The following is a 12,211-nucleotide window of genomic DNA, read 5'->3' as shown; positions in this document are numbered from 1 at the left end:
GAAGACAGAGAGAGAGATCTGTGCCTGCCGATGTTCCCTGGGTCCTAGCGCCCATTGCATTCCTGCTTGCAATGGGCTTTCTTGCTAATATAATATATGAAACACAAGGCAGCATATTTTGGGTTTCTCCACTGAGCACTGGCCAAATTTCAGAATTAGATTAGATTCAAGCCAGGTGCCTTCCAATCATTCCTTACACAGTCCAGGGGATATTTCAAGAACATTATGCATCATAGATGAGAACATAGATACAGCTGTCAAAATTTTAAAAGCATTCTGCTGTTTTAACTCCCTGAAAGTTATAGTGGTGAATACAGTGGTGAACTAACATCTAAATCCCAGATATCTAAATCAATGTGGCACTCCCCACCCCCACCCCATTGGAGAGCGGGTGATAGCTCCTGGAGTTTCAAAATAATTTGTTAATCATTTAATGGAATTTAAATGTTTTAACACTGTAAGTGTTTTAACATGTGGTACTAATAGGTTGCAAGCCTCTCTTAGGGAATGATGGCATAGAAATGTGAAAAATAAAACCAATAATACATATAACATTTTAAAATCCTTAGGAAGATTTAGCACCAGGACCGGCAGCCTACTGGATACAGATGGTCATGATGAGTGCACCAATACTGTGGGCTGCCTTTAGTATATATTTGCGCTTATTAAAAACAATGAAGTGGCTGTCAGGGCATACATTCAGTTTCTGAAGTGTTGCTTAGAAAGTTTTGTAAAGAGACTTTTAGGAAGGTAGGATCTGTGTACCGTGAGGGACAGTCCACCACTCCCCAGAAAACCCGAAAAGCAAGGGAGTTAGAAATGCAAGGTGTACCCCTGTGGAATAGCAGACACCGGACAGAATCCCTGTAGAGTTCGATGGGCCCTTTAATTCCCTTATTTATATACTCTTGATCAGATGCAGATGAACTGCAGCACATGGATGATGACCTGGAGTGGCAAGTGTATTTGAGCCCTCTCCTGTCAGGTAACGGCTAGGATGCTGTACTAAGGCTATGCCTGTTCAAAGACTGGTAGGAGTATAAGAGGGAGCGTACTCTATGGGGACCCCTGCCTTTGAGCTGTGTATTCTGGGGGGAGGCAGGAGGATGGGCCCTGAAGCTATGAAAAATGAAATTCATATTGCTGTAAGCAATTTGATGCTCAGTGTTCCTCAATGAAAAGACAGTAGAAACTATTGTATTGGAACATAAGGCAGTACTTTATGCAATCAACTATAAAATGAAGAGACTTTATATTACATTTCTTCCATTGATTTACTTGCCGTGAATAGTTGATTTTCTTACCATGATATAAGATGCATTAATGTAATCAGTTCCCTTCATTCCAGGTAATGGTGCCAGTCCTACTCTTGCTCGTTCAGCTGAAATATCAAACAAGAGGCCGACGCCAATTGGAACTCACAATCACAGCATGGGTATCAGAACACAATGGTCATTTCTCTGAGGGCCAGACCCAGCACTTTGGCCGTAATAAAATATTCTGCCTTGACACAGAATATAAAACGACATCTTCCCCAAAAGAATATTATTATTATTATTATTATTATTATTATTATTATTATTATTATTATTATTACACGCTCGTGGCGGGTAACAGTAGTCTTAAAATCCCCCGTTAAACCCCCCCGCAAAAAGACTATAAAAATAACCAACACGGCGGAAAATACCACTCTCCCCTACCCAAACAAGGGGGATGGAGGGTAATGATGACTACTTCAAACCCCCAGGGGGGGCAATGTTCTTCCTCGCCAATCCCAGACTCAACCATAGACCTGGTGGAAGAGCCATGCAGAACGCTGACAGCTCCCACTAGGCCCACAGCTCACCCGGGAGCTCATTCTACCAGGTAGGGGCCAGGACAGAGAAAGCCCTGGCCCTGGTTGAGGCTAGGTGCGCTTCTCTGGGACCGGGAACGATCAGTAGGTTTTCTCCCGCAGAGCGTAGGGCCCTGCGGGGCACATAGGGCGACAGGCAGTCCCTCAGGTATAGTCAGGGAGGCGTTGATGGTCACCCTCAAATTCCTGGCTTGGGGCGCGATGGTGAGTTGCACTTCCACCAAGATGGGTAAACACGCTTCCTGTTCCTGCCCCCTTCTTCCCAGTCACAGGACCTCCGTCTTGGAGGGGTTGGGTTTCAGGCGACTCTGCTCGAACCATTCTGTCACTGCTTCCAAACATCTGGCAAATGGTTCTGGGGGAGAGTTCGGGTGGCCGTCCATTAGGAGATAGAGCTGGGTGTCATCAGCATGCTGATGGCAAGCCAGCCCGAAGCTCCACACCAGCTGGGCCAGAGGGTGCATAAAGATGTTGAACAAGGTGGGGGAGAGAACCCTGCAAGGAAGTCTATAAGGATGTGAGAACTCTTCCCCCACCGCAACCCTCTGGGTCTGGTCTTGGAGGAAGGAGTGTATCCAGCGCAAGGCTGTGTCCCCTATGCCTGTGCTGGCAAGGTGGTGGACCAAGATCTCATGGTCCACGATGTCAAAGGCCGCTAACAGGTCCAAGAGGACCAGCACAGCCGACCCGCCTCTATCCAGCTGGTGACGGAGGTCATCCAGCAGGGCGACCAATACCGTCTCCACCCTGTGGCCAGGACGGAAGCCAGACTGATATGGATCGAGTGCTGAAGTTTCTTCCAAGAAGGCCAGGAGCTGGTCCGCTGCGGCCCTTTCCACCACCTTACCCAGGAACGCTAGGTGCGATACTGGGCGGTAGTTGGCAGGGTCCTGCGGGTCCAGCGTTATTTTTTTCAGGAGAGGACGAACTACTGCTTCCTTCAGCCTCTCAGGGAACTCCCCGGAGCAGTTGATAATGTCCCTGAGTTGGCCTTCTATCCCCTGGCCACCTCCTTTGAGGAGCCAAGAGGGACAGGGGTCCAGAGGGCAAGTGGTCGCCCTGACCGACCCCAGCAACTTGTCCATTTCGGAGGAAGAGAGCCAGTAATCAAATTTTACTACAATGCCCAAGTATTCAAATAATAGTTAATAATTGTTGACCACAGAGCTTCATATTCCCTCCAAATGCACATAATTTCATTTTGGCATTGCCTACCCTCCTTACCCCCTTCAAGGATCGCTGCCTTGTTGTGGCAAGGGGGCTTGCGTAGTTCAGTGAAGCTATGAGCTATGCCGTGCAGGGCCACCCAAGACGGACAGGTCATAGCTGAGAGCTCTGACAAAAGGTGATCCACTGGAGAAGGCAATGGCAAACCACTCCAGTATCTTTGCCATGAAAACTCTATGGACAGTTCCAATAGGCATAACGATATGACGCTGGAAGATGAGCCCCTCAGGTCGGAAGGTGTCCAATATGCTACTGGGGATGAGCAGACGGCTAGTACGAGTAGCGCCAGAATGAATGAAGCGGCTGGGCCAAAGCCGAAAGGACGCTCAGTTGTGGAAGTAACTGGTGGCGAAAAGACAGTCCGATGCTGTAAAGATTTTTATTCCATAGGAACCTGGAACGTCAGATCCATGAATCAAGGCAAGCTGGACGTGGTTAAACAAGAAATGAGAAGACTGAACATCGACATTTTAGGAATCAGTGAACTAAAATGGACAGGAATGGGTGAATTTAATTCAGATGACCATCAGGTATACTACTGTGGACAAGAATCTCGCAGAAGAAATGGAGTAGCATTCATAATCAATAAGAGAGTAGGAAAAGCAGTCTTGGGATACAATCCCCAAAATGACAGAATGATCTCAGTTCGAATCCAAGGCAAACCATTCAACATCACAGTGATCCAGGTCTACGCCCCAACCACTGCTGCTGAAGAGGATGAAGTTGATCAGTTCTATGAAGCCCTACAACACCTTCTAGAAGCAACGCCCAAAAATGATGTGCTTATCATCATGGGGGATTGGAATGCTAAAGTAGGAAGCCAAAAGATAACCGGGATAACAGGCAAGTTTGGCCTTGGAGTACAAAATGAAGCAGGGCACAGGCTGGTAGAATTTTGTCAAGAGAATACAATGGTCATAGCAAACACTCTTTTCCAGCAACCCAAGAGACGACTCTACACATGGACATCACCAGACGGTCAACACAGAAATCAGATTGACTATGTGCTCTGCAGCCAAAGATGGAAAAGTTCTATCCAGTCAATAAAAACAAGACCAGGAGCTGATTGTGGTTCAGATCATGAGCTTCTTGTTGCAAAATTTAGGCTTAAATTGAAGAAAGTAGGGAAAAGCACTAGGCCACTCAGGTATGAACTAAATCATATCCCTGACGAATACACAGTGGAGGTGACAAATAGATTTAAGGAATTAGATCTGATAGACAGAGTTCCTGAAGAACTATGGACGGAGGTTCGCAACATTGTACAAGAGGTAGCAACTAAAACCATCCCAAAGAAAAAGAAATGCAAGAAATCAAAATGGCTGTCTGAGGAAGCTTTACAAATAGCTAAGGAGAGAAGGGAAGTGAAAGGCAAGGGAGAAAGAGAAAGATACACCCAATTGAATGCAGAATTCCAGAGAAAAGCTAGAAGAGATAAGAATGCCTTCTTAAATGAACAGTGCAAACAAATAGAAGAAAACAATAGAATGGGGAGGACCAGAGATCTTTTCAAGAAAATTGGAGATATGAAGAGAACGTTTCATGCAAAGATGGGTATGATAAGGGACCAAAATGGTAGGGACCTCACAGAAGCAGAAGAGATCAAACAAAGGTGGCAAAATTATACAGAAGAACTATACAAGAGCGAGCTTAACATCCCTGATGACCACAATGGGGTAGTTACTGACCTGGAGCCAGACATCCTGGAATGTGAAGTCAAATGGGCCTTAGGAAGTCTGAGCAACAATAAAGCTAGTGGTAGTGACAGCATTCCAGTTGAACTATTCAAAATCTTAAAGGACGATGCAGTAAAAGTGCTACACTCAATATGCCAGCAAATTTGGAAAACTCAACAATGGCCACAGGATTGGAAAAGGTCAGTTTACATTCCAATCCCAAAGAAGGGCAATGCCAAAGAATGTTCAAACTACCGCACCATCGCACTAATTTCTCATGCTAGCAAAGTTATGCTCAAAATCCTACAAGCTAGGCTCCAGCAATATGTGGACCGAGAACTTCCAGAAGTACAGGCAGGATTTCGAAGAGGCAGAGGAACTAGAGATCAAATTGCCAACATACGCTGGATCATGGAGAAAGCTAGGGAGTACCAGAAGAACGTCTACTTCTGCTTCATTGACTATGCTAAAGCCTTTGATTGTGTGGAGCACAACAAATTGTGGCAAGTTCTTAAAGAGATGGGAATACCAGAGCATCTTATTTGTCTCTTGAGAAATTTATATGCAGGTCAAGAAGCAACAGTGAGAACTGAACATGGAATCACTGACTGGTTCAAAATTGAGAAAGGAGTTCGGCAAGGCTGTATACTGTCGCCTTGCCTATTTAACTTGTATGCAGAGCACATCATGAGAAATGCGGGATTAGAGGAGTCACAAATTGGGATCAAGATTGCAGGGAGAAATATCAACAACCTCAGATATGCAGATGATACCACTCTAATGGCAGAAAATGAAGAGGAACTAAAGAGCCTGTTGATGCGGGTGAAGGAGGAGAGTGCCAAAGTTGGCTTGAAACTCAACATCAAGAAAACAAAGATCATGGCATCCGGCCCTCTCAATTCCTGGCAAATAGAAGGGGAAGAAATGGAGATAGTGACAGATTTTATTTTCCTGGGCTCCAAGATCACTGCAGATGGGGACTGCAGCAAAGAAATTAAAAGACGCTTGCTCCTGGGGAGGAAAGCTATGGCAAATCTAGACAGCATCCTAAAAAGCAGAGACATCACCCTGCCAACAAAAGTGCGTTTAGTCAAGGCTATGGTCTTCCCAGTTGCAATGTATGGCTGCGAAAGTTGGACCATAAGGAAGGCCGAGCGTCAAAGAATTGAGGCTTTTGAACTCTGGTGCTGGAGAAGACTCTTGCGAGTCCCTTGGACTGCAAGGCGAACAAACCAGTCAGTCCTAGAGGAGATCAGCCCTGACTGCTCCTTAGAAGGCCAGATCCTGAAGATGAAACTCAAATATTTTGGCCACCTCATGAGAAGGAAGGACTCCCTGGAGAAGAGCCTAATGCTGGGAGAGATCGAGGGCAAAAGAAGAAGGGGACGACAGAGAATGAGGTGGCTGGATGGAGTCACTGAAGCAGTAGGTGCAAACTTAAATGGACTCCGGGGAATGGTAGAGGACAGGAAGGCCTGGAGGATCATTGTCCATGGGGTCGCGATGGGTCGGACACGACTTCGCACATAACAACAACAACAACCCTCCTTCAGCAGCAACAACCACCACCATTGTCCTAACTTCAGAATTAACAGCTACCTTTGCTGTTAAATCAATACTCAGTGATACTGTATCATGGAATATACATGACACTAACTCTTACAATGCAATCCTAGAGTTCACCTCTTCTAAATGCACTGGCTTGTGGCGCAGAGTGGTAAGGCAGCAGGGATGCAGTCTGAAGCTCTGCCCATGAGGCTGGGAATTTAATTCCAGCAGCTGGCTCAAGGATGACTCCACCTTCCATCCTTCCGAGGTTGGTAAAATGAGTACCCAGCTTGCTGGGGGGTAAACGGTAATGACTGGGGAAGGAACTAGCAAACCACCCCGTGTTGAGTCTGCCATGAAAACACTAGAGGGTGTCACCCCAAGGGTCAGACATTCCTGGTGCTTGCACAGGGGATACCTTTACCTTTACCTTAACTCTAGTGTAGGATTGCACTGTTAGCATATCTAGTCTCTTTCAGTGGTCATGTTGCCCAAAGGTTGTTTGGGAAGAAAGTATGAATGGTGAATCAGTGGAGGAGTTAAGCCAGAATATTTAGACATGAAGAAAGACGTGGAATGGTCTAGCACCTCCCCATCTCATCACATCTCAGAAGCTAAGCAGGGTCGGTATTTGGATGGGAGCCCACTAAGGAAGACTTTGCAGAAGAAGGCAATGGCAAACTGCCTCTGCTAAATCACTTCCATGGAAAACCTTGTACAGGGTTGCCATAAAAGGCGCACGCATGCACATGCACACACACTTAGATATAAGCTCATTTGGGGCCATTGGCATCAGTGATCCTAAAGCAGCTTAATTTCATGAAATGGCTTATGGATTACCACTGCTCTGAAGTGCTTCCAAGGGTCAACTGAATTGCCTGGATGCAGAAGTAATCCTCCTTAATTGAGGATATTCCCCTCAGCCCATTTACTTATTTGGCTTTCTTAGATCACTGTGGTGACCAGAGATACTTGGGAAACCAATACATAACCTTCAAATTAAATAAAACTTTAAGTTAAAAGTCCAAAAGAATATTTCAAAAGACACTTTCCCAAATCCTCAATCTAAAGAGGCATGGTCAAAAATTGAATACAGTGCCAGTGTGGTTGACAATCCAAGTCAAATCATCATCAATCATCAAATAAGCCATAAAAGGCAAGATGAAGAAGAACATGTTGTCAAATTTCAGCTGACTCCTGGCAACCCCTCTATGGGGTGTTCCATTGCTGTCATGCCTTGAAGTAACTACTGTTTTTATTATTATGAACTAATGAGCTCATGCATAAAAAGGTAAAGGTATCCCCTGTGCAAGCACCGAGTCATGTCTGACCCTTGGGGTGACGCCCTCTAGCGTTTTCTTAGCAGACTCAATACGGGGTGGTTTGCCAGTGCCTTCCCCAGTCATGACCATTTACCCCCCAGCAGCAAGCTGGGTACTCATTTTACCGACCTCGGAAGGATGGAAGGCTGAGTCAACCTTGAGCCGGCTGCTGGGATCGAACTCCCAACCTCATGGGCAAAGCTTTCAGGTGGCTGCCTTACCACTCTGCGCCACAAGAGGCTCATGCTCATGCATAGGATGCTTCTTATCTAAGGAAAGGCAACTTCTAAAAAAATGACTTCAGAAGATGAAACTGCATTGTTACTTGTGAAAAGAATTTGACACTCTACTGAAAAATTAGTCCATCAATACAGAAACTTCTGAATTGTGTTTGTGTAACCCAGTGCATCATATTGAACATCAAGCCACAGTTTTACATTTAAAGAAAGCTCTGCCTCAGTAAGAGACAACAACCCAACCTAGGCCCTTCTGCGCTATACACAAACTCAATTCAGCATTTAGTGAAAAGTATTCATGCAGTGCAGCAAGCAAGCTTGAAAATGCAACACTTACATGGCACCACTGATGAATTCCTGTTCTTCTCTTTGTTGCAGTCCTTCTGAGCACTGAAGCATTCCACGTATTTTGCATTACACTGCATAACCAGCTACAAGGTTTAAATAAAGCAGAATAAAGATGTATTAATTCTTTTGTAGTTCTTGTTTCTGAAAAAGAAGAGAGTTCCTTTCTCTTTTTTTCCCCCCTGAAAAAACTGCAACCCTAGGAGAACAAACTTTTATTGTTACAGAAAAGTGTTCCAAATACCAAAAAGAAGTGAACTCTCTGCAAAAAGTAACATTTATACAAAGGCTTGTTGAACACTCATGTCTGTATGGTTCTCATTTATAGCATACAGTGTAAGTGAAATTCCATTCCATTTGACATTCTTGATTTAATTAATTCTGAAAATATATTCCAGAGTCCTAAAAGCATACATAGGTCAGGAACAGAACTTGAATCTACTAGAGTGTTTTCACAGACAGGAAAACTTTTGCCTGTGGAACTTGATTTTTTAACTCATCCCTTTTCCTGTAACCCAAGTGACCACCTTTCAAATACTTAGACATCAATCATGTCCCCTTTCAACCTTCTTCACCTTTGACCTCTAGGACTGGGACACTCACCTCCTAAGGTCTACCTGGCTGCCATTTCTGTATCTTGAACTCTGAGGCATGATCATTCGATAGTCAATCATGCTAAAATAGTGAAATTGTTCTTCTGTGATCTCGTTCAGCTTTATCTTGCATGGCACTTTCGATCAATTCAAGGACAAGCTATGTGAACAACTGGCCACAAATGATTTTCCCTTCTTTTAAGATTGTTTCTTGGTTGCCATCTTCTCTGCTAGGATAACCTCTGTGCATTAAGGTCTGCCCCTTCACACTCCAGTTTCACAAGGAAAAGGTGCTCCTACACCTGAACATATTCTTTCTTAATCACAGAATCACAGAATCAAAGAGTTGGAAGGTGCCATACAGGCCATCTAGTCCAACCCCCTGCTCAACGCAGAATCAGCCCAAAGCAACAAGACCTTGGGTCTTCTGTTTTCTTTCTAATTCCTTCCTCAGATGCAAAGTGGTCCTTTATGTCAGTGGTCCCCAACCTGCGGGCCGCAGCCCGGTGCCGGGCCGCAAAGGCCATGGTGCCGGGCTGCGGCTCCCTCTCCCCGCCCCCCCCCGCAGTAAAAAACTTCCCAGACCGCAAGCTTGTGGCCCGGGAAGCTTCTTACAGCGGGAGGGCGGGGAGAGGGAATCAGGGCTGTGGCCGCGCACTGCGCATCCGCGGCCGAAATTGCGCATGCGCAGCACTTTTGCGCATGCACGAAAGTGCAGCGCATGCGCGATTTCGGCTGTGCATGGCGCATGCGCAGTGCACGGGCACGGCCCCGCATGCGCGGTCCAGGCAGTTGCCCTGCCGGTCTCCAGCCTCAGAAAGGTTGGGGACCACTGCTTTACGTCATGGACTTTACCAGGGATGAAGACCAGGATAAGAGCTTACCTTGAACTGTTTCTCTAGCCGGGTCTTGCCTCCAACTCCAGGTATAAGAATGCTATTTACATAGCTATGCAGCTGGCTGGCAGAAACTTCCGTCTCTTTTCCAAGAATGGCTTCCAACAAGGCATCATGAATAAAAACATACTGTTCCTGGTCATGCGCAAGAAGAAAATACATTGGAAAACCAGTGTTTTAAAAACAAGTCTTTTAAAAGAATTTGAGACAACCCCACTGATTAAATAGAGAGGTTCACTGTTTTCTTCCAAAAAGGTCTGTTTTCTCACTGCTTGTTTTTCCTTTGCTTTCGTTTGCTTCTTCCCGTGCTGGAATTGCCCCATCCCCCCTTCAAATGCGGCTTACATTTAAAGATTTCTTAAAACTGAATATAATTTATAATATAATAATTTAAATTATATACATACTTTATCTTGACAAACTAGGAAAGAAAATGTCCATCCTCTTTATCAACTTGCAGCCCGTCTAGTATTTAGATTGTGAGTTTTTGGGCAGCAACTTGACTTTTTAAAAATTTTATGTGAAATACCCAGTTTATTCTAAGCACGATATAAATAATACACAAATATAAGCATTTGCACGCTCAGAAATGAAATATAAGGAATGTAGAATGTAATTAACAAAGAGATTTACTGTGGCAATCACGCATGATGAAACATTCTGCATCTAGTGGAATTTTCAGACAAACCTTTATCATAAAAGGGAAAGCTTTTCTGTATTTTTACCTCTGTCTGGACGAGGTAGTTGCGCTGTGTCCTGATGTGTTTCAGGAAACCTAGGACATTAACTGTGCTTTTGTCTTTTATCTGTTGCAGCATACTATCTATAACAATGTAGGTTCCAGTCCTACCAACACCAGCACTGGCCAAAATTTTAAAAAAAGAAACAAAAGAAAGTTAGTTAAATACTCATAGCAGCTGCTGATCTAACGGTATTATTTAAAGTCACAGTTTTTCTCCCCGGGCTTTCCAAAATACACTTTTTGGCAAATTCCAATGTGATCATAACAAATGGAATTTTTAGGTGTTTCCTGAACATCGCTTAGACTGACTTCATGATTAGCTATCATTTAATTTAGGAGAACCGGTTTTAAGTTATCGCTCTTTTGGCGTTAACGTAGAAATTAAATGAACCGACTTGCTTCCTCTGAATGGACAAGATGACAGAATTGTAAAGCGCTTAATACAAATGACATATAAGTACACTATAAAAATCTACTGCAAGTGCATATTAACTTGAAACATGTTGCCCATAAAATGGAGCTCTATCCAGCTGTACCTGCAGTGCACGACCACTGGGCCCATCTCGGGGGCCCGAGCTGCGGAGGATCTTCTCACAAAGGTTAGCACTGGCAGGGCATATTCAGGCACTCCCATGTCAGGCCACTGTGTGTAATGGTACTGGATAACCGTCCTCTCATTCTGGCGCCCTTTAGGGTTCCCCTTTGGATCACAAATGCATAAAACACAAAAGGAAGGAAAGACATAAGTTGCTGACGGAACCTGCAGGGAATTCGATTTTTCCACGTTAGGGTGTGTGATCACCCCTCCTCTCCCTTTGTTATCCACCCGTTGAAACTTTTTCTGCAACCACCCAAAGATTAGGGGAAAGGGGCGTGTCTTTCTTGACAGTGGCTTCTGTTGCGATTACAGGACAGAGAGGCCATGCAACAATTCAACGCAATGTTGGCCAATGGCTCTTTGGAAGGAGCTGCAAGGTACCCAGTAAAAGATATTACAGTAACCACTGCTTCAGGCCTCAAAGGAGGGATATGCTACTAACTAATGATAAAATCAAATTCATTTTCTCTCTTCGGTGACACAGGAAAAAATGGCATGGCCAAAAGAATGACCTAGCAACGGACTTCTCTTAGAAGCACAATGGTTTCTTCAATAACAGTCTCGGAACATGCATATATGTTGTTTAGCAGGGGTAGTCAACCTGTGGTCCTCCAGATGTCCATGGACTACAATTTGCTGGCATTTGCTGGCAGGGGCTCATGGGAATTGTAGTCCATGGACATCTGGAGGACCACAGGTTGACTACCCCTGTTGTTTAGGATACCCCTTCCCTGGTGCATTTATTTTGAACACTGCCATCACTGGACAGGCATAAAGCTCCTGCAATCTCATATTAACATGGCCATCCTAAGCACACTGGATATAGAAGGAAGTAACTCTGCTTACAATAACATTGTTAATAGTCAGATGACAAGAACAGGTTTGGCAGACACAGCTTCTTGCCCCACTGGAGATTATGGTGTGAAAGCATCAGCTTTTTAACTATTAAAGGGACAAATGGTCTCTTGCTGAGAGGTTCACTGTCCTGCAGACCAACGTTGCCTTCTATTCCCCGCTCCCCCGCCCCCTCTCCCGTTTATGATTCCATTATAAAAGAGGAGTCTGGTGGCACCTTAAAGACTAACAAAATTTATTCCAGCATGAGTCAAAACTCGCTTCCTCAGATGCAGTGAAGAGTATATGTGTTAGGTTGGTGCTTTTATAATCCCTAAA

The 12,211-nt window shown here is 44.7% G+C and overlaps 1 protein-coding gene across 4 annotated transcripts in view; it reads right to left on the bottom strand.

The window, feature by feature from the left end:
* Positions 1–12,211, bottom strand: part of PTPRG (protein tyrosine phosphatase receptor type G) — a 622,240-nt gene that overhangs the window by 22,438 nt on the left and 587,591 nt on the right. For all 4 annotated transcript variants that reach the window (XM_077325006.1, XM_077325002.1, XM_077325003.1 and 1 more), the window contains 5 exons: positions 10,977–11,140; positions 10,424–10,559; positions 9,687–9,833; positions 8,202–8,295; positions 1,305–1,381 (listed from right to left, as the gene is read on the bottom strand). In XM_077325006.1, the coding sequence (XP_077181121.1) occupies positions 1,305–1,381; positions 8,202–8,295; positions 9,687–9,833; positions 10,424–10,559; positions 10,977–11,140 (618 nt within the window). The remainder of the gene's footprint in view (positions 1–1,304; positions 1,382–8,201; positions 8,296–9,686; positions 9,834–10,423; positions 10,560–10,976; positions 11,141–12,211) is intronic.

This window comes from Paroedura picta, chromosome 3 (assembly GCF_049243985.1).
Source record: "Paroedura picta isolate Pp20150507F chromosome 3, Ppicta_v3.0, whole genome shotgun sequence".
Classification (NCBI taxonomy): domain Eukaryota; kingdom Metazoa; phylum Chordata; class Lepidosauria; order Squamata; family Gekkonidae; genus Paroedura; species Paroedura picta.
The sequence above is the reverse complement of the archived record's forward strand: the minus strand, read 5'-3'. Positions and strand labels throughout refer to the sequence as shown.